The following is a 19,302-nucleotide window of genomic DNA, read 5'->3' as shown; positions in this document are numbered from 1 at the left end:
TGTACTAAAATTACAAAAAACAAAAGCTAAATATATATATATAAAAATGAATAAAAAATATAATAAAAACCACATAAAATCACTAAAACTTAAGTTTAAATTCAATTGAAAATGGAAGACATTATATATATATATATATATATATATATAAAATGTCTTATATATACACACACACACACACACATACACACACACACACACATATATATATATATAAAATAAAATCGATATATTAAAATAAAATAAAATAAAACAAGTTCAAGTCTAAAATTACTACTACTAAAATTACTAAAATTAAACCAATATACAACTTTTAAAAACCTCACATAAAGTATACAAACCAAAAATAATAAAAAAGAAGAATTAATAAATTAATAAATTAAATATATAAATAAAAAATGTATATAAATATTAAATGAAAATCAGAAATGTTGTCTTGCCAACTAACCGAAATAAAATATGTTTAAGTTTATACTAAAATTACTAAAAAAAAAGGAGAGCTAAATATAAACATCAAAACACTTTTTTTAATGTCAAGCAAATAAAGTCACTAAAACTTAAATTAAAATGAAAATGGAAAATCTAAAAAATAAAATCTAATTCAATATATTAATAAATACTATAACAGTACATGAATAATGCATAAATAAGTCAAAAATCATTTTCACATTATGCCTGAAAAACAATAAATAGCCAATTTTACACATTTACAAAACGATGCAATAGATAAATATTCGATATCAGAAGGAAGTTAAACATTTTTAATGGCTCCGGTAACTCAAACACCAGAGCACAGTGCTGGCTTCAAGTATCATTGGTATTGTAAGTCAATTAGTCCTTAGTTTGTAAACTGTAAATTGTATAAGAAATAAATTGTAGAAGAAAGAAAAAAAAACGCTTTAACCACATATCATCTACTTTACCTATCGCTGTTCTGAAGCGGAGCTCCATCTTTGCTCCAGGAGAGGTTTGGAGGTGGCAGTCCCTGCACGGGACACATCAGCGTGAGACTATGGGTAGCATTGGTTAGGTAAGCGGTTCTGCCCACATGGATCCTGAGATCCCTCTGGAAGCTCATGGCAGATCCGTGATGCTTTTGACGAACGATTAACGCTCGGCTGCCTTTCTTTGGTGCATTTCCCTCGAAAAGTTCAGAAGTGTTCGGCGTCCTATCTAAATGATTATCCATCGTAGTGCTTTCCTCAGTCGATGAGTCTTGCCCCGCGGCAGCCAGATCCTCCATAAGTTTCCCAATCAGGTGCAACGCCATTTCATCCGTCACATCTCCGCTCTCAGCCAGCAGACTGATGTTCTTCACGAGCTCCTCGAACTGGGCAGGATCAAGGACAAAAGCTCCTGTGTGGCTCCTGGCGGCTGAAGCCAAAGCATAGTTCCCTAAAGCAAGCGTATCCCAGAGCTCCTTAGGCTGGCCGTCGTCGTCCCGGTAGAACTCGTTCTTTTGCATCCAGCTTGGGTGAGATTTAAGAGGCTTCTTTCCAGGTGGAAACCCCTCGTGGCACTTTGAACCGACGTAGCCTCCTTCTTTATTGACGTACGGATGGAAGTTTCTACTTCCCAAACTCTTTCCTTCGGGATGCTCCAAAAGTCTGTTATTGTATCCGATCAGCTTCAGGATGAAGATGTCTGAATCTTGGTTGGCCCAGCATCGGTATAGTCCGATATCTTCAGCCTCAAGGTTGTAGATCCTCAAAGCGCCAGATCTGGTGATGCTCAGACGTTTGGAGCTGGTCAGCTCGCTCCCATCCTTCTCCCAACGGATCTGAGCTTTAGGAAAATGCCGAACCGGACACTTGATAACGACGGAGGTCTTGGGAAGAAGGTAGGCTCGTCCTCCGATGGTAAAACTGAGGCGTTTTTCTTGTCTCGTCTGGATGTAGATGCGTTTCAGGCCCATGACCTGAGGGCAACGGTTTTTGGAGTGCTTGTGCTCTGTAGAGAGACATGGAAGAAGTTTAAGCGGTTCAAACATCGGTTAGGGCTAATTACTTTAGTTTCGCGTGCGAAATTTCCAAATAATCTCCACAGTTTAAACTCTTGATTTCGAGCCCAATGAAGTCAAATCACACGGGACGAAAGGGGTTTAGGTAAAAGAGCAAAAACCATGAGGGCACAATGTGAATACGTTCTCCGCTTGCAGACTGATCTGCTATGGGACCGTCCCTTCATACCGCGGGACCTTATCAAGATATACAAACTGATAAACCTAATTCAGCGCGAAACATTATCAAGGCAGATCTTTCTGTACCACGGCGTTAAGCTATAACCTAAAAACATTTGTGGAAGTTTCATATGTTCACATATATGAGTTCATGGGTATCATGAGAATAATAACAACAACATGCTAAGTGACACCTACAGAACCCTGCTTTCTATCTGAGAAACTTGAGATGAAACCCAAGTAGGATTGTGCTGTTAACACAGGTCAAAACATCAGGGGGTCCCAAAATCTCTTTATGCAATTTCCTGTGTGCTGCTATCAGAACGTATGGAGAGCACAGTGAGAGTAAGATTAAATAGAGGTCACTTCTAAGTTGAATTACAACCTTAATTTACACGAAATTGAACGCTTCGCCACTGATGTGGCAAACTGCACGTAAAGAGGGTTGGGAAATGGAAAGACACACAGCTAAAGAAGCGTAGGGTATCTTACTGCTGCATGGGCTCATTCGGCAGCTTCTGATCAGGGGAGGAGGGGGAAGGTCACTGCAGGCCGACCTGTCCAAAGTGACCAGCTGACCGGAGGCCGTCTGTCTCCTACACACGGGTTCCCGCCGCTGAATGCCTTTACCACACGTCACAGAACACTGGGAACACATGTGGACAAATAAAGTAACAGTTCACACAAAAACTATAGAAAACCAAAAACCATAAAGGCACAATCCAAATTTTTGAACATTAAAAAATAAACGCGACCTCACATTGTGTCAGTCACGTTTACACACTGCCTCCGAAACTTTCATCCATCATAAAAAATAAAACATCGTATCGGGCTCAATTTTCTGTGTTTTTCGCATCTGTAGCAAGCATTTTTAGAGGTGTTTTGATAATTCTGAGCCACCGTTTTCGACGAATACTAAAAAATGTATACAAAAAATTCGGACTCAGTGTGCAAGGACTTTAACTATGAAGATAACTATATTAGCACCCACACCACATGTGTTGCATTTTTATTATCTGCTGCCTTAAATGCTCAACCTCTTTAAAGCAGGATTGTCTGTCAGTGTTTTTATTAGTGCTGGGCAATGATTAATCATGATTAATCCAAAATAAAAGTTTTTGTGTACATAATATATGTGTGTGTCCTGCGTATATTTATTATGCATATATAAATACACATGCATGTATATATTTAAGAAAAATGTTATGCTTATATATTTATATAAATTATATGAATATAAATATATACATGTAAATAAATGTAAATATTTTCAAAATATATACTGTATGTGTGTCTTTATGTGTTTATATATTATATAAACTAAAACATTTATTTTTGATGCAATTAATCATGATTAATCATTGCCCAGCACTTATAAAAATTGTATTTTTTAATCCCTAAAACCTACGTGTGTGCTTCTTGCAAGAAAGAAAATAATATAATGTGATAACATATTGTTTTTTTAAATAACATTTACCTTTGTACTTAAATGTTTGTTTTTGAAACAAGTCTGGATTTATTTGATTTTGAAACAAACAACACAAAAAAAGACACCAAACCAAAACAAAACAAAACACAAAAAACGAGACAAAACAAAACACACATACACAAAACTAAACTCAAAATAAAACATCATCTCACAAAAACAGATTCAGTATTTCTCAGAATGAATAAAAACAGTGACGTGCAAACTCATAATATGACACAAACATGCAATAATTACTGTAAATATGTTAATAACTGAATTTGCATTTCCTTTATTTGGTGTGAGCTTTTACATTTGCCAAAAATATAACGTTTTTATATTAAAAATATAAAAAAGTAACGCAAAAAAATTATAATTCATTACTTTCCATGAAAAGTAATGCAATTAGTTACTTTTTTAAGAAAGTAACTCAATACTGCAATGCATTACTTTTAAAAGTAACTTTCCCCAACACTGGTGTATATAACAACAAAATTGCATGAAAAAAATAAACAAATAAGTGCAATCCCAACCCCAATTGTTTCAATGGTAGTGTTATTACTACAAATTAAAATTTAAAAGATAAAATATATTTTGAAACACTAGGCATCATACACTACCAATCAAAGGTTTTTGAACAGTAAGGTTTTTAATGTATTTTAATGAATCTCTTCTGCTTACCAAGCCTGCATTTATTTGATCCAAAGTACTGCAAAAAAATTCTGAAATATTTTTACTATTTAAAATAACTGTTTTCTGTTTGAATATATTTTAAAATGTAATTTGTTTCTGTGATCAAACCTGAATTTTAAGCATCATTACTCCAGTCTTCAGTGTCACGTGATCCTTCAGAAATCATTCTGATACATTGATTTGCTGTTTAAGCAACACTATTATTATTATTATTATTATTATTATTATTATTATCATCATCATCATCAATATTTAAAACAGTTTGATTTCATTTTTTTCAGGATTCTTTGATTAATAGATCAGTATTTATCTGAAATAAAAAGCTTTTGTAACATTTTACACTATACCATTCAAAAGCTAGGAATCAGTATCATTTTTTTTAGGAAAGAAATTATAGAAATAAATATTTTTATTTAGCAAGGAAGCTTTAAACTGATCAAAAGTGTTGACAAAAACATTTATATGTTACAAATGTTACAAAAGATTTCTATTTCAGAACTTTATATTTATCAAAGAAACAGCTATTTTCAGCATAGTAATAATAAATGTTTTTTGAGCAGCAAATCAGAATATCAGAATAATTTCTGAAGGATCATGTGACTGGAGCAATGATGCCAAAAATTCAACTATGAAATCACAGGAATAAATTACATTTTAAAATATATTCAAATAGAAAACAGTTATTTTAAATTGTAAAAATATTTCAAAATATTTCTGTTTTTGTTGTACTTTGGATCAAATAAATGCAGGCTTGGTGAACAAAAGAGACTTCTAAAAAAAAAAAAAAAAAAAAACATTAAAAATCCTTAAAAATCAAAAAACTTTTGACTGGTAGTGTACATATTTACAATCACATTTGTAAACCATCTTTGTAAATAGCTACAGTAGAAAAACTGGGCATCATACACTAAATGACTAATACATAAAAACAATGTGTGTTTTAAAATTGGCTCAAAATATCAAACATGTCTGATATCCTCCAAATCTGTCAAGTCAAATCTGCAGACTGGCTCTGACTTTTGGCAACTAGCGTCTGCTTCTCTAGACTGTAAATCTGTGCACAAATCTGGGCAGAAGTTCTGTAGTTTATTCCAGTTATAACCCACTGTTTGTGCAGAAATATTATTTACACAGTATTTGTCTCTTCAAGGGTGTCCCCAAACGGGTTGTGGGAGGAAATATATTCCCAAAGTTTAGATTGGTTAGCAACACAAACACACCTTTGACCACTCTCCTCCTTCCAGGCGAGGCAGCAGACAGTCAGGGTTGATGCAGATCCTGTGGACGTCGGGTTTGGTACCAGCGCACTCCTCGTCGTTTAGCCTGCGGTAGCTTCCAGTAGCCAGTCTCTGTTTACAGTAAACCTTGCGCCACTGAGTACCTCTGCCACACGAATGAGAGCACTGACCAAACAAACACCAACATAAACATAACATCAATCCTTCCCACATATGCTACAAGCAGAACGAGCACAGCATGTGAGCAAAAACAACCACACAACACTTGATGTGCAGATGTTGTTTACTCAAGTCATTAAAAGCCATATGAAGATTCAAGATCAGCTATAAAAATGATTGCACATCATGTTCCACAACAAAATATTCTCAAAAACATATGCTCAATGAGAATAACATGTCCTTTAAAGTGTTTATGTAATTCTCTGGCACCTTCTGATGTTTTTATCAAATAAGAAAATGTATGCAAAAACCTCTCCTTGCTGTTTAGAAGTCAGTAAGATTTTAAAGTGCACACTGCTATGGCTTGCAAATCACATTTTAATTAAGGCTTTGCAAAATATTGAAATAAAATTGAAATTTATATTGCAATACTGCTTAGTCAGATTGCACAGGCTGGAATTTAATGAAATGAAAAAATGCTTTATTAATTAATTAAATAATTTTTGTATATATATTTTTTTTTTTTGACAGTATTATAATATATTTATTATGTAGTTTATTGTTTTTGTTTTTATGATAATCACAATAGAAGTTACTATTATTTTAGTCAGATTGAATTGGTAAAAAAAAAGTGGAAATGTGGTCTATGAAAACTCAAACAGAAAAAGATTTTGTTCAGCCCTAAAAGGTTTCAAAATAAAATAAAATAAAAAACCTTCAGACTAAAAATCACTTTTTCAGCTTTTTTAATATTTTTTTTTAGGGGTTGACCGATTATCAGCGCCAATAATAAGCATTTTTATGGTTATCAGTATCGGTTATTTTCAAAACCAATTTGCAGACAAAATAATTTAAAAGCATTTAATTTATTAAACAGTATTATAATATATATATAGATATATATATATATATTTTCATAATAATTACAATATAAGTTATTATTTTAATCAAATTAGATTGGTAAAAATAAAATTTAAAAAATAAAATAAAATCTTCAGACTAAAAAAAAAAAAATCTAATTTTTAGCTTTTTAAAAATTATTATTAGTATTTTTTTTAGGGGTTGATCGATTATCGGTGCCCATATTAAGCAATTTTATGGTTTTATCGATTTGCCAAAAAAATAATTTAGAAGCATTTAAATAATTTATTCGACAGTATTATAATATATTTATTATTTTGTTTAATATTTCTGTTTCATAATAATCACAAAATAAGTTATTATTTTAGTCAGACAGAATTGGTAACAAACAGTGGGAATGTGGCCTATGAAAATGTTGATGATTTTGTTTAGCCCTACAATAAAATAATAAAAAATAAATAAATAAATAAAATAAAATCTTCAGACTCAAAATCACCTTTTCAGCTTTTTCTAATGATTTTTTTAGGTGCTGACCAATTATCGGTGCCGATATTAAGCATTTTTATGGTTATCGGTATCAGTCTTTTTCAAAACCGATTCGCTGATAAAATAATTTAAGAGCAATTAAATAAAGATTTCATCAGACCCCTTATTATTCTTAATTTTGACGTTAATTTTCATATATATATATATATATATATATATATATATTTATATTATATATATATACAAGTATAAGTATATCGGTTCAAACTATTGGTTATCGGTCTACTTAATCTGAAATAATCAGCCCTGAAAAACACATATTGGTCGACCCCTAATTTTTTTATATGCTCCCCATATCATATTTAGAATCATTCATTCTTTCAAAGTATACAATACATATAGCATAAATAAAATATTGCAATGTCAATTTGTCAGCACAAATTTTAATGCAATGTTTTTGACGTGTTTTCAAGCCTGATAAATGTGCCATTAAATGCTGCATTAAAATATTGCAAGTTATAACATTGTACAGGATTCATCTATTTTTGCTTATTTTGACTATTTATTCCCATTTACCATTTTTTCTTACACATCATCTTATAGGAGCTGCAATTTCATTTATATTTTGACTTTTGTATTTTAACTCTGAAATCACATGACTCACTAACCTGCTGCCACTCCTCAGCCTCCCAGGCCGGTGGACATGCCACCTGGTTGCAGGCCTGCAGTTCTGTAGGTCTTCTTTCCACACATTCTTTACTGGACACAGATTCAGTGCGGTTTCCTGCCACAGACCTCACGCAGGACACACTGCGCGTCTGCAGCCCCACACCACACGACACAGAACATGGGTTCCACACGCTCACCTCCCATCTGAAGAAAATACACAAACACACAGCTCTTACACATGCCATTAGGGATGGCTACCGAATTATGACAGACCGGAGTATCGATAAGCTCTGTCATTAACGGTTCTACTATCGGTACTGGAGAGTTTAAGAAAGTAGACATACATTTATTACTGCTATATATACATTACGTTGCCAATTCTATCTCTCCAGAGTCGCCAGCTGGTTTTAAAATGCAGTAATATTAGGACATTTGTCTATGATGCATTTTTGCTATTCGCAATTCAGAGGAGAGATCACACTCATGCGGAGGAGCTACAGAGCGCACAATATGAAAGACTTGTTTAACTGTGATGACAGAACTAAACAATCAAACATCTGCTTACACTTTAGGCCTGTGGCTGTGATATTAAGCAAATTTTATTGTTGATTTCGACGTTAGCCTCCAAGTATCATAAAAAAGAAGATGAGGTAAAACTGTTCTTTCAACCTCTTTACCTTAATAGTGGTGCGCATTCGTTCCTCCGTAAAACCCATACTTAACGTCACAATCAGCACAATCAGTGATTATTGTAAAATGCAATCTTTACCAATGATAAATTGCGGGACATGTTTGACAAAACATTGAAATCACAGTAATCCATGTAAGAGACACTGTTTCCCTGGCTGAACTGTGTGTGCACGCTCCAGAACGGACAAGCAAATTACACATCGGGCTTCCAGCGTGTGTCCAAACGATCAAAAAAAATATTCACTAGCACAGTGTATGTCTTGGACGTGAACAGCTGTGAGAATACCCGATGTGTAAACACAATCTCATGAAAGTGCATATCAGTACCACTAGTTTCTGTTTCTATTTGGCGTTCCATTTATCTGCAGAAATGGACTTTGCGTGCATATGATACGTAAAGGTTGGGATTATGAGTGTGATGTAGGTGCGTATTATATGCATGCCAAAACTGCATATCATATGCACACCAAGACAATGCATATCATGTGCACGTCAAAACTGCGTAATCACATGAACGCCAAAAATTCCACATCAGCCCAGGACCTCCACATCCAGCATCTTCACCTCCAAGATCGTCTGAGACTAGCCACCCGGATAGTTGCTGCAACAATCGGTTTGCATAACCAAAGAATTTCTGCAAAAACTGTCAGAAACCATCTCAGGGCAGCTCATCTGCATGCTCGTCATCCTCATCGGGGTCTTGACCTGACTGCAGTTCGTCGTTGTAACCGACTTTGGTGGGCAAATGCTCACATTTGATGGCATCTGGCACTTTGGAGAGGTGTTCTCTTCACGGATGAATCCCGGTTTTCACTGTACAGAGCAGATGGCAGACAGCGTGTACGGCGTCGTGTGGGTGAGCGGTTTGCTGATGTCAACATTGTGGATCGAGCGGCCCGTGGTGGCTGTGGGGTTATGGTATGGGTAGTCGTATGTTATAGAAAACGAACTCAGGTGCATTTTATTGATGGCATTTTGAATGGACAGAGATATTGTGACGAGATCCTGAGGCCCATTGTTGTGCCATTCATCCACGACCATCACCTCATTTTGCAGCATGATAATGCACGGCCCCATGTTGCAAGGATCTGTACACAATTCCTGGAAGCTGAAAACATCCCAGTTCTTGCATGGCATAGCATACTCACTGGACAAGTCACACATTGAGCATGTTGGGGATGCTCTCGATCGGCGTATACGACAGCGTGTTCCAGCTCCTGCCGATATCCAGCAACTTCGCACAGCCATTGAAGAGGAGTGGACCAACATTCCACAGGCCACAATCAACAACCTGATCAACTCTATGTGAAGGAGATGTGTTGCACTGCGTGAGGCAAATGTTGGTCACACCAGATACTGACTGGTTTTCGATTCTGACTGGATAATAGATTCTGGAGACAAATATTTTCTTTTGAATAACAAGCATTGTAAAGTCATATGCAATAACACGAGGAACGTGAATTAAGAAAGTAAATCATTTATAATACAAAATGCCAAAATATTCCTTACCACAATAATCTATGTGTTTATGATCTAGCAGAGCATTATTGTATGTATATTGTATAGTAATGCAAAACATAAAGTGACATTTCCATGGTCTTTGAACTTTATGATCCCTGGCATTCCATGACAATCATGATGGGAAAGATCCATATGAAGGCGATCATATGGCTTAAACACCAGGCATTTCGAATTTAAACAATCCTGCCCATATAATCTAAGATAACAATCACGCTTTTGTCCATAAGCATATGAACTATTGTAATATTCTGAGCCGCAGTACATAAAAAGCCACATGAAAGATATCAGCTCCAGTAAAATCATTTATTCCGTAATGCACCGCACTAAAAAGCCAGCTGTCCTGCTTTTGTTGGCAAATGGTCAGTTAACAGGAAATCACATTATTTTCATCACATGTCCTTATGTTCAGAGCAGCCTGACAGCCTGCTAAGATTAAATCTGAGTTTGGTCTTTGAACATAATCTAGGCCAGCGGTTCAATTTTAGCTCCTTGTTAAGGAGCTGGATGAATCATTATGTCATTTTTTTCCTAACTTGCTTTTGCACGCAACATCTTTCCATGACAAACACATTTGGTGTTGGAAGACTTAATTAGTGGCGTTTGCTAAGGCAAGCATCACTGTTATTGTTAGTATTGGTGTGCATATTTATGGTTAAATAGGGTTGTGCTATTACATTCATTTTTTTAAATGAACAGACTTACACCTGTAAGTCTGTTCAGTCTTTAATATCATGTGATCCTTCAGAAATCATTCTAATATGCTGATTTGGTGTTCAAGAAAAAAATATTTATTATTATTATTATTATTATTATTATTATTATTATTATTATTATTTTATTTATTTTTTTTTAATCAATGTTCAATTTTTTATTATTTCTTTTTATTTATTAAAAATACTTTTTTGTTTTAGATTTTGGGATTACAGAAATTAATCTTTTTATTTAGCAAGGATATTTTAAAATTGATCAAAAGTGATCATAAAGACATTTATAATGTTGCAAATGATTTCTATTTCAGATAAATGCTGTTCTTCTGAACGTTCTATTCATTAAAGAAACCTGAAAAAAAAATATTCTCAACATAAAAATAGTAATAAATGTTTCTTGAGCAGCAAATCACAATATTAGAATGATTTCTGAAGGATCATGTGACTGGAGTAATGATGCTTAAAATTCAGCTTAGAAATTACTGGAATAAATTCTATTTTAAAATATATTCATATAGAAAACAGTTAAAAAAAAAAGAAAAAATATTTCAAAATTTTACTGTTTTTGCTGTAGTTTGGATCAAATAAATGCAGATTTGGTGAGCAGAAGAGACTTCTTTAAAAAAAATTAAAAATCTTTGACTGCTAGTGTATATATAATAGGTTCTAAACAAAAGTTTAAAACAAAAAAACTTTCACTTTCTGACCTCAAGTTTGGAAGGTAAAAAGAGTGAACTAAACAATGACAAAATAAACAATGCTTTATGAATAATCATTATAATGATGAAAGGAAAGAAATACTATCCCTTCATCATCTTTGTTGAGTCACTAGTTCCACAGGCATTGCTTAAATGAATAGTTTGCCAAAAAAATAATTTTTTTTTAATCATTACAAACCTGTATGATGTTATTTTTTCCTTGGAACACAAAACAAGAATTTTTTTTTTTTTTTTTTGGATACAAGGACAATTCATAGGGACAACGAATGTGAAGATCTGAAACACACGCAAAACTTTCAGATTTTTAACACTGATAATAATAATAACTTTTCTTAAGCAGCAAATCAGCATATTATAATGATTTCTGAAGGATCATGTGACACTGAAGACTGATAACATCAGCATTGCTGAAAATTCAGCTTAGCATTACTGGAATAAATTACATTTTAAAAATCATTCAAATGGAAAACAGTTATTTGAAACTATAATCATTTTTCAGAATATCGCATTTTTTTTTTTTTGTATTTTTGATTAAACAACTAGCAGTGGAGAGCATAAGAGACTTCATTTAAAAACAGTAAAAAGTCTTACCAAAATTAAGTTTTCTATCACAGGAATAAATTACATTTTAAAATGTATTCAAATCGAAAACAGTTATTTGAAATTATAAAAATATATCACAATATTACAATTTTTACTGTATTTTTAATAAAATAAATGCAGCCTTGGTGAGCACAAGAGACTTTTTATGTCTCTTTTATGTAGAGACAAACTTATGCACAGACAAAATACCGTGGTAAACACCTTTTTATCTTAAGGGAGACATTAGCTTGTAGTTATCCTGAAACAGTAACATTTTTTTAAGCAACAAATTTCGTTGGACAGTGTTGTTTGGACCATACCTCGGAGGACATGGCTGAGGGTTACAGATGCGAAGCAAGGAGAGCAGCGCTTTGGATCCGTTGCAGAGTGTGTCATCAACAATTTCCTTTTTCAAGGTGCTCATACACCTGACAACAGCCATCTGTTTGCCTGCAAAACAACACTGTGAGGAACAAGGCTTTTGGCAGAGGAGTATTCCGATATGTATTTCTGCAGCCCAGGCTGATTACTATCAGCTCTCTTAGCAATTTTAGATTTCATGCCAATTTCATTTAATCTGGAAAGCTGAACATGTAAAAATCTAAATCAGTTCTTTTGCTGTAGAAAATTGTTGATAAAAGCTATTTGGGCAGTAAACGCATTAGAGAGGTTGTTTTTTCTAATGGCTTTTGTGGAGGCTCACCAACAGCGCACGAAGCAGAGCAGGGAGTGAAGCCCATGTATTCCCAAACATAGCCACGCTGATCAGGGATCTCAAGGGTTCTCACGGGCTTCCAGGAAGAGTCTGGAGACGCTAAACAGGGGTCTGAATCGCAGGTCCTTTGTAAGGCAGGCTTGTCCTCGTCACACTCTTCATCAGGTAGTTCGACTTCGGCTTGAGTAAAAGACAGCAGCACTTTACATTTCACTTGACGCCTTTGAACGCCCAGACCACAAGACACACTGCAGGCTGACCACGGACCTGGGACGAACCTGCACACGCACAAAAGACAAATTATGAGCACGTTTTAAAGATATGCAACTTTCATAACCAGTTCACAAGAACAAACGTGAAAAGATAAAAAAAAAAAAAAAAACTATTAAAAACAAACAAACAAACAAACACAATTAGTGTTGTTTTGCTATTACATTGTCCTCACTAGATGCACACAAAGACGTGTTTGGTAAAGTTAAAAAAAAAGCAAATTAAAAAAAAAAAAAAAAAAAAAAAAAAAAACAATTTAATTGTTCAATAAAAACGAATCAAATCAAGAAATAATATATACATACATATATATATATATATACATATATGTCAATCATTCATTTATATAAATAAATAATTATAAACTACCTATATTAAATATTATGATATAATAAAGTATTTTACTATATATATGGTATTTAAATTAAATATATTATTCTCATTTATTCTATATATATATTATATACACAGTATATAAATAATTTTAAATTCAATTTTATTAAGTAATATAAATTACACACACTATCGACCCATATTGCTGTGAATGTATATACATAGTATATAAATAATTATAAATTAATTATATTAAATAATATGATATAATAAAGTGTGTGTGTGTGTGTGTGTGTGTGTGTGTGTATATATATATATATATATAGTCTTTTATATAAATATATTACCTTTATTATATATAAATTATATACACAGTATAAAAATAAATAATTTTCTATTCAAATAAATTACACACACACTATCTACCCATATTGCTGTGAATTTATATATAGTATATAAATAATTATAAATTAATTATATTAAATAATATGATATAATAATATATATATAGTCTTTTATATAAATATATTATCTTTATTATATATATAAATTATATACAGTGTAAAAATAAATAATTTTCTATTCAAATAAATTACACACACACACTATCTACCCATACTGCTGTGAATTTATATATAGTATATAAATAATTATAAATTAATTATATTAAATAATATGATATAATAATATATATATATATATATAGTATTTTATATAAATATATTATTTTTATTATATATAAATTATATACAGTATAAAAATAAATAATTTTCTATTTAATTTTATGAAGTAATAATATAATACATTACACACACTCACACTATCTCTATATCTACCCACATTGCTGTGAATTTATATATAGTATATAAATAAATAATTATTAATTATATTAAATAATATGATATAAAAAACTATATATATAGAGAGAGAGAGAGAGAGAGAGAGAGAGAGAGAAATCTATATAGATCTATTATCTTATATTATTATATATAAATTATATATACAGTATATAACAAATAATTTTGAATTCAATTTTATGAAGTAATATGATATAATAAATTAATAATAATAAAACAAATAGTATTAAGTATTTTATAAAAATATATTTTTTAAATTATTATAATAAAGAATATAAATAGTTTTAAACGTATTATTATTAAGTAATATGATTTTATATACTGTAATTTTAGATAAAGTTATAGAAATATATATGTTTGATATGTTTCATATTTCTGTCTAGCCATAGTGCTGTGTGGGAAAAGTGAAGACTGTTAAACTTGAAACACTGGCTCTAATTCTTTATATAACAATAAACCCAAGTACTATAATAGCTGCAATAACAATGAAAACAAAATAGATTTTACAATACTATGAGGTTATACTGATAAATATAGCATTAACATGGACCAAAAGACTTTGATATTTAGAAGTCAACCGCACTTAGAATAAACGTGATCATAAAAATAGATGTGGCAAAGTCTCCTAATGAGCCACAGAATGATTTTTCCATATTTCTGGCGGGAGGAAAATGACCCTTTTGGAAAATATTGTTGAAATTCATAGCTCGCGTGATCTGTGCGTAATTGGATTCAGGAATAAACGCACGGCATGTTCTTTACCACCAACGCAATAAATCCGAGGAAAAAGATGAACGTGCCTTGCCGACTAAGAGCTTGTGTACAATACTTCCTGTTATGTCATTAAATGCAACTAAAACACATGAAACACTAGCGATCTGTAAAAGTGTTTAAGAATTGTGGAAATGCGCTCGCCCGGAGTGGGTGTCAGTGCACACCTCACGCCGCCCACTGTCTAAACACTTTCCAGGCTTAAGGGATTAAAGTTTATGAGATCTGTAATTCCCCATAAGCCCCAAACATGTCATGTTTGGACTAATGTAGCGGTGTCATTCAGGGAATATTATGATGTCAGAACACCTCATGTGATTGAGAAAACAGGCTTGCGTTCTTTCGGGGCGACGAGAGTTAGTGACTGGACGCGCACGAGTGTAAACGTCAACTTATTCGCATTATGTTGAATTCTTTTCGTTTCTAATAAAATATTTTGTAAAAGTCTAGATTGAAAAGTCTGTAGACAAACTTTAAGTTGGCTTGAAAAAGCGCAGCCAGAACATTTTAAGAGAAGTTTTAAAAGCTTAAAGTCTGAAGGTCTTTAGTTTAAAGTAGTTTGCTAAGCTATTCTGGATGACTGTTAGGGTGTTGCTATGCAGTTGCTAGGGTACTCAAAGTGGTTGCTAGCATGTTGCTAATATGATTAATAAGTTACTAACATGTTGGTAGCATAACATGATTAGAATGTTACTAACATGTTGTTAGCATGATTAGCACATTACTAGCATGTTTTCACATGATTATCATGTTACTAGCATGTTCCTAGCATGATTAGCAGTTACTAACACGTTTATAACATAATTAACAAGTCACTAGCAGGTTTATAGCATGATTAGCATGTTAATAGCATGAATAACATGTTGCAAACATGTTTAAAGCATGATTTGCATGTTACTAGCATGATTACCAAGTTACTAGCATGTTGCTAACATGATTAACAAGTTACTAGCATGTTGCTAGCATGATTAACAAGTTACTAGCATGTTACTAGCATGAATAATGTTGCAAACACATTTCTAACACGATTAGCATGTTACTGACATGTTGCTAGTATGATTTGCATGTTACTAGCATGTTGGTAACATGATTAACATGTTACTAGCATGCTGCTAGCATGATTAGCAAATTACTAGCATGATTAACATGTTACTAGCATCTTTCTAGCATGATTAACATGTTACTAGCATCTTTCTAGCATGATTATCATGTTACTAACATGTTGTTAGCATGAGGAGCACATTACTAGCATGTTTTAGCATGATTAGCATGTTACTAACATGATTAGCAAGTTACTAACATGTTTATAGCACGATTAACAAGTTACTAGCATGTTGCTAGCATGATTAACATGTTACTAGCATGTTTCTAGCATGATTAACATGTTGCAAACATGTTTCTAACATGATTATCATGTTACTAACGTTGCTAGTATGATTTGCATGTTACTAGCATGATTAGCACATTACTAGCATCATTTTAGCATAATTAGCAAGTTACTAGCATTCATTTGAATTAACATTTTTTCCAGGTATTTAAAAAAAAACTCTAACATAAAAAAATATATATATATATATATATTTTTATTACAATGTTTTATTAAATTCAAAATGATTACATTTAACTTACAAAATTCTTACTAACTCTCAAAATCACAAAAAAGTACAGAATAATTTTTTACAGTAGCATTTAGAAGAGCATTTACGCTTATGCTCAATCATGTTCATGTACTATGACATTTTGAAATTTAAAAAAAAAAAAACACATGAAATTAAGCTTTCGTAATTCATCATGTTCTTAGGTATGTTTTGGGCCTGTGTGTATCAGTGAACAGGTTCTAATCTCAGGATTAGAGTTCAGGAAGACGACAGGTCTGAGTGGAGCTTCCTTCCTCAGTGTGTCTCCTCCACTTTTATCAAAGCAGGGATAAGATGTGGCGTGAGACTCCACAAGTACATCCAACCCACATAATCCACCCACCCAAATCACAAAGGCAAGCGTCCAGCCGTGAATTCCACAGCAAAGTGGACTGGGCTCTCAACGAGATAGGGCTGAGTACCGAGCCCTGGTGCACGCCACCTTAGATCAGCCTAAATTTAGTTACTCGAGCAACGGAGCAGAACGCAAAAGAAGTGCTGCTATCACTGAGCGATATGCTCCACTCGAGAGTGTAATTCAAGAAGGGTTTGCAGACAAACGGTAGATCGTAACCCCCCCTAAATGCATGTATACGAACTGAAGCGTTCTTCAATGGCTCTTCTGTAAAGCCTTAAACACATTCGCCCCTCATTCTTCTCGTTTTATGAGTCTCTGTGATAGATGCCTTTGGTAGACCGCAGGGAGCAGTGGCTGTCTAGATGTTGGCAGCCTGAAGTTTGCGGCTTTCAGTGGGGGTAGTGGGGGTCCATCAAGCTCCCCTGCCAACTATTAACAGGGGTATCATTTCAGAGACGGGGAGGGGGGATAACTCTAATAATACCACAACAGGAGGCGAGAGTGGCCCGTGGGGCCTTGTTGAAGTAATGAAAGGAAACTGGACACACAGAGGTCAGAACGCAGACACGCTCAACTCTGGTTTCAGTGGCCGTTTTGTTCGGATGAAGAACCAGCTAATGAAGCCTGATTCTTGTCCAGTTCTGGTTGAACAGAGCGGGGTAAAATGGATTTTTACTGCCTGCTGCTGAGTAAAGAGAACACTCCCAGTGTGAAGTCACCAGAAATCCTGAGTAACAGGTGAAAGGATTCAGGTCGAGAATATTTCTGAATGAAAAAATACATGACTGTATTGAGTTGCAATGCACAGAATGTGGCGAGACCGTCTTGGGATACCTGAGGATTCACGGTTCACTGGATTATTGGTTATAAAAAGAAAAAGATTGATTTATGTGTTTATTCAGACACTTGTAGCTAAGCCCAGACGGAATCTGCAGACTTTTTCCGTATTTTCTGCAGGAAAAGTCTGCAGAATTATGCAGAATGGATTTGTCTTAAAACGTGTTAAATGGAACTGAAAGTATACTATATATAGTTTCCGTGGCTGAAAGCAAAAATCGAATTTAAAATAATAAAACAAAGGAACATTCCAACTCTGTTGGAAGTTACAAAACTTTCTCTGGAACTTCCTCCAGAGAGCTTGTTTGTAACTAACTTAATGCTAAGGACTGAAGCCAGTATTGAATCCTCCGATTCACTGTCTGCTGGATAAACTCACACAAAGATATTGGACAGGTTTAGTTTATAATAAATCAGAGGAGAGGTAATGTCTATCTACATGACATCATGATATGACCTTGAATTACTCAGTAGTGGATGAAAGGTAGGGCTGAAAGATACAGCTAAAATATTCAACAATGCAGATATTTTCCAGGCTTTTGCTAATAAATTAACAAAAAAAAAAGCAGTTCAACTGTTTTCAGCATTAATGAATGAAGGATCATTTGAAAATGAAGACTGGAGTAATGATGCTGAAAATTCAGCTTTGCATCAGGAATAAATTACAATTTAAAATATAATCACATAGAAAATTATTATATTATACGTATAATTATATTTTTAAATAATTATTTCAATTAAAAGATATTTTACAGTATAACAGTTTTACTGTATTTTTGATCAATAAATGCAAATAAATGTCTTGGACAGCCTATTTGCAAAACTGATCTAATGCCAATTTTATTGGGCAAAATAAAGAGTCTTTAAAAATATTATGAAAATATTAACAATTTTTCTTAACCCTTTAACTGTCACTCCCATTTTTGAACACAGACATTAAAAATGTACTATCCAGACTTAAATTTTAATAATTCATGAATGAAAACATTTTCTGTGTCTGATTTTAAAATGCCTTTCAAAGGATGAATTTTGAGATTTTAAGTTTTTAACTGATATATAATTTCTTATGATATCTAAAATGTGATTGGGAAAAAGGTGACAAAGAAAGTCTTTTGTGACAAAGGTCAGAACTCATGTTATGATGTACATTTTTTTAAGTTGCACTCTTGACATATATTAATCTATTATTTTTCCTACATAATTTGTAACACAAAAATATGGTAAAATGTCAATTTAGGAGTCTTAGACCTTTCCAACGTATCGCTAGGGGAAAAAGTTATGTTTTAGTCACACAGCATTGGTTAATGGAAACACTGTCATTTTGCAATACTTTCACAACATTGATAAAACATCGCAAAAGTTTTGCGCAAATCTGTAATGGAAATGCACCTAATGGCGTGTTAGGGGCCATTCACACAGAACACGTTTTTCCATTCCAATGCGCTACTTTTCCGTAGTTTTTCTATATATACGCACTTGACGGACATGCATTACCATTCTCGCATCTTTTGCTGCGTCTTGCATATGAGCGCGACGTTTTTAAGACTTTGTGTCA

The 19,302-nt window shown here is 33.3% G+C and overlaps 1 protein-coding gene across 1 annotated transcript in view; it reads right to left on the bottom strand.

Moving 5' to 3' along the window:
• adamtsl3 (ADAMTS-like 3) overlaps positions 1-19,302 on the bottom strand; it is a 239,481-nt gene that overhangs the window by 44,766 nt on the left and 175,413 nt on the right. Inside the window, exons 16-21 of the mRNA XM_051115284.1 lie at positions 12,673-12,962; positions 12,290-12,419; positions 7,750-7,954; positions 5,558-5,740; positions 2,672-2,825; positions 924-1,950 (exon numbers count right to left, since the gene is read on the bottom strand). Coding sequence (XP_050971241.1) covers positions 924-1,950; positions 2,672-2,825; positions 5,558-5,740; positions 7,750-7,954; positions 12,290-12,419; positions 12,673-12,962 — 1,989 coding nt within the window. The remainder of the gene's footprint in view (positions 1-923; positions 1,951-2,671; positions 2,826-5,557; positions 5,741-7,749; positions 7,955-12,289; positions 12,420-12,672; positions 12,963-19,302) is intronic.

Source organism: Labeo rohita, chromosome 7 (assembly GCF_022985175.1).
Source record: "Labeo rohita strain BAU-BD-2019 chromosome 7, IGBB_LRoh.1.0, whole genome shotgun sequence".
NCBI lineage: Eukaryota > Metazoa > Chordata > Actinopteri > Cypriniformes > Cyprinidae > Labeo > Labeo rohita.
Note: the sequence above shows the minus strand (reverse complement) of the source record. Positions and strands in the feature narration are given on the sequence as shown.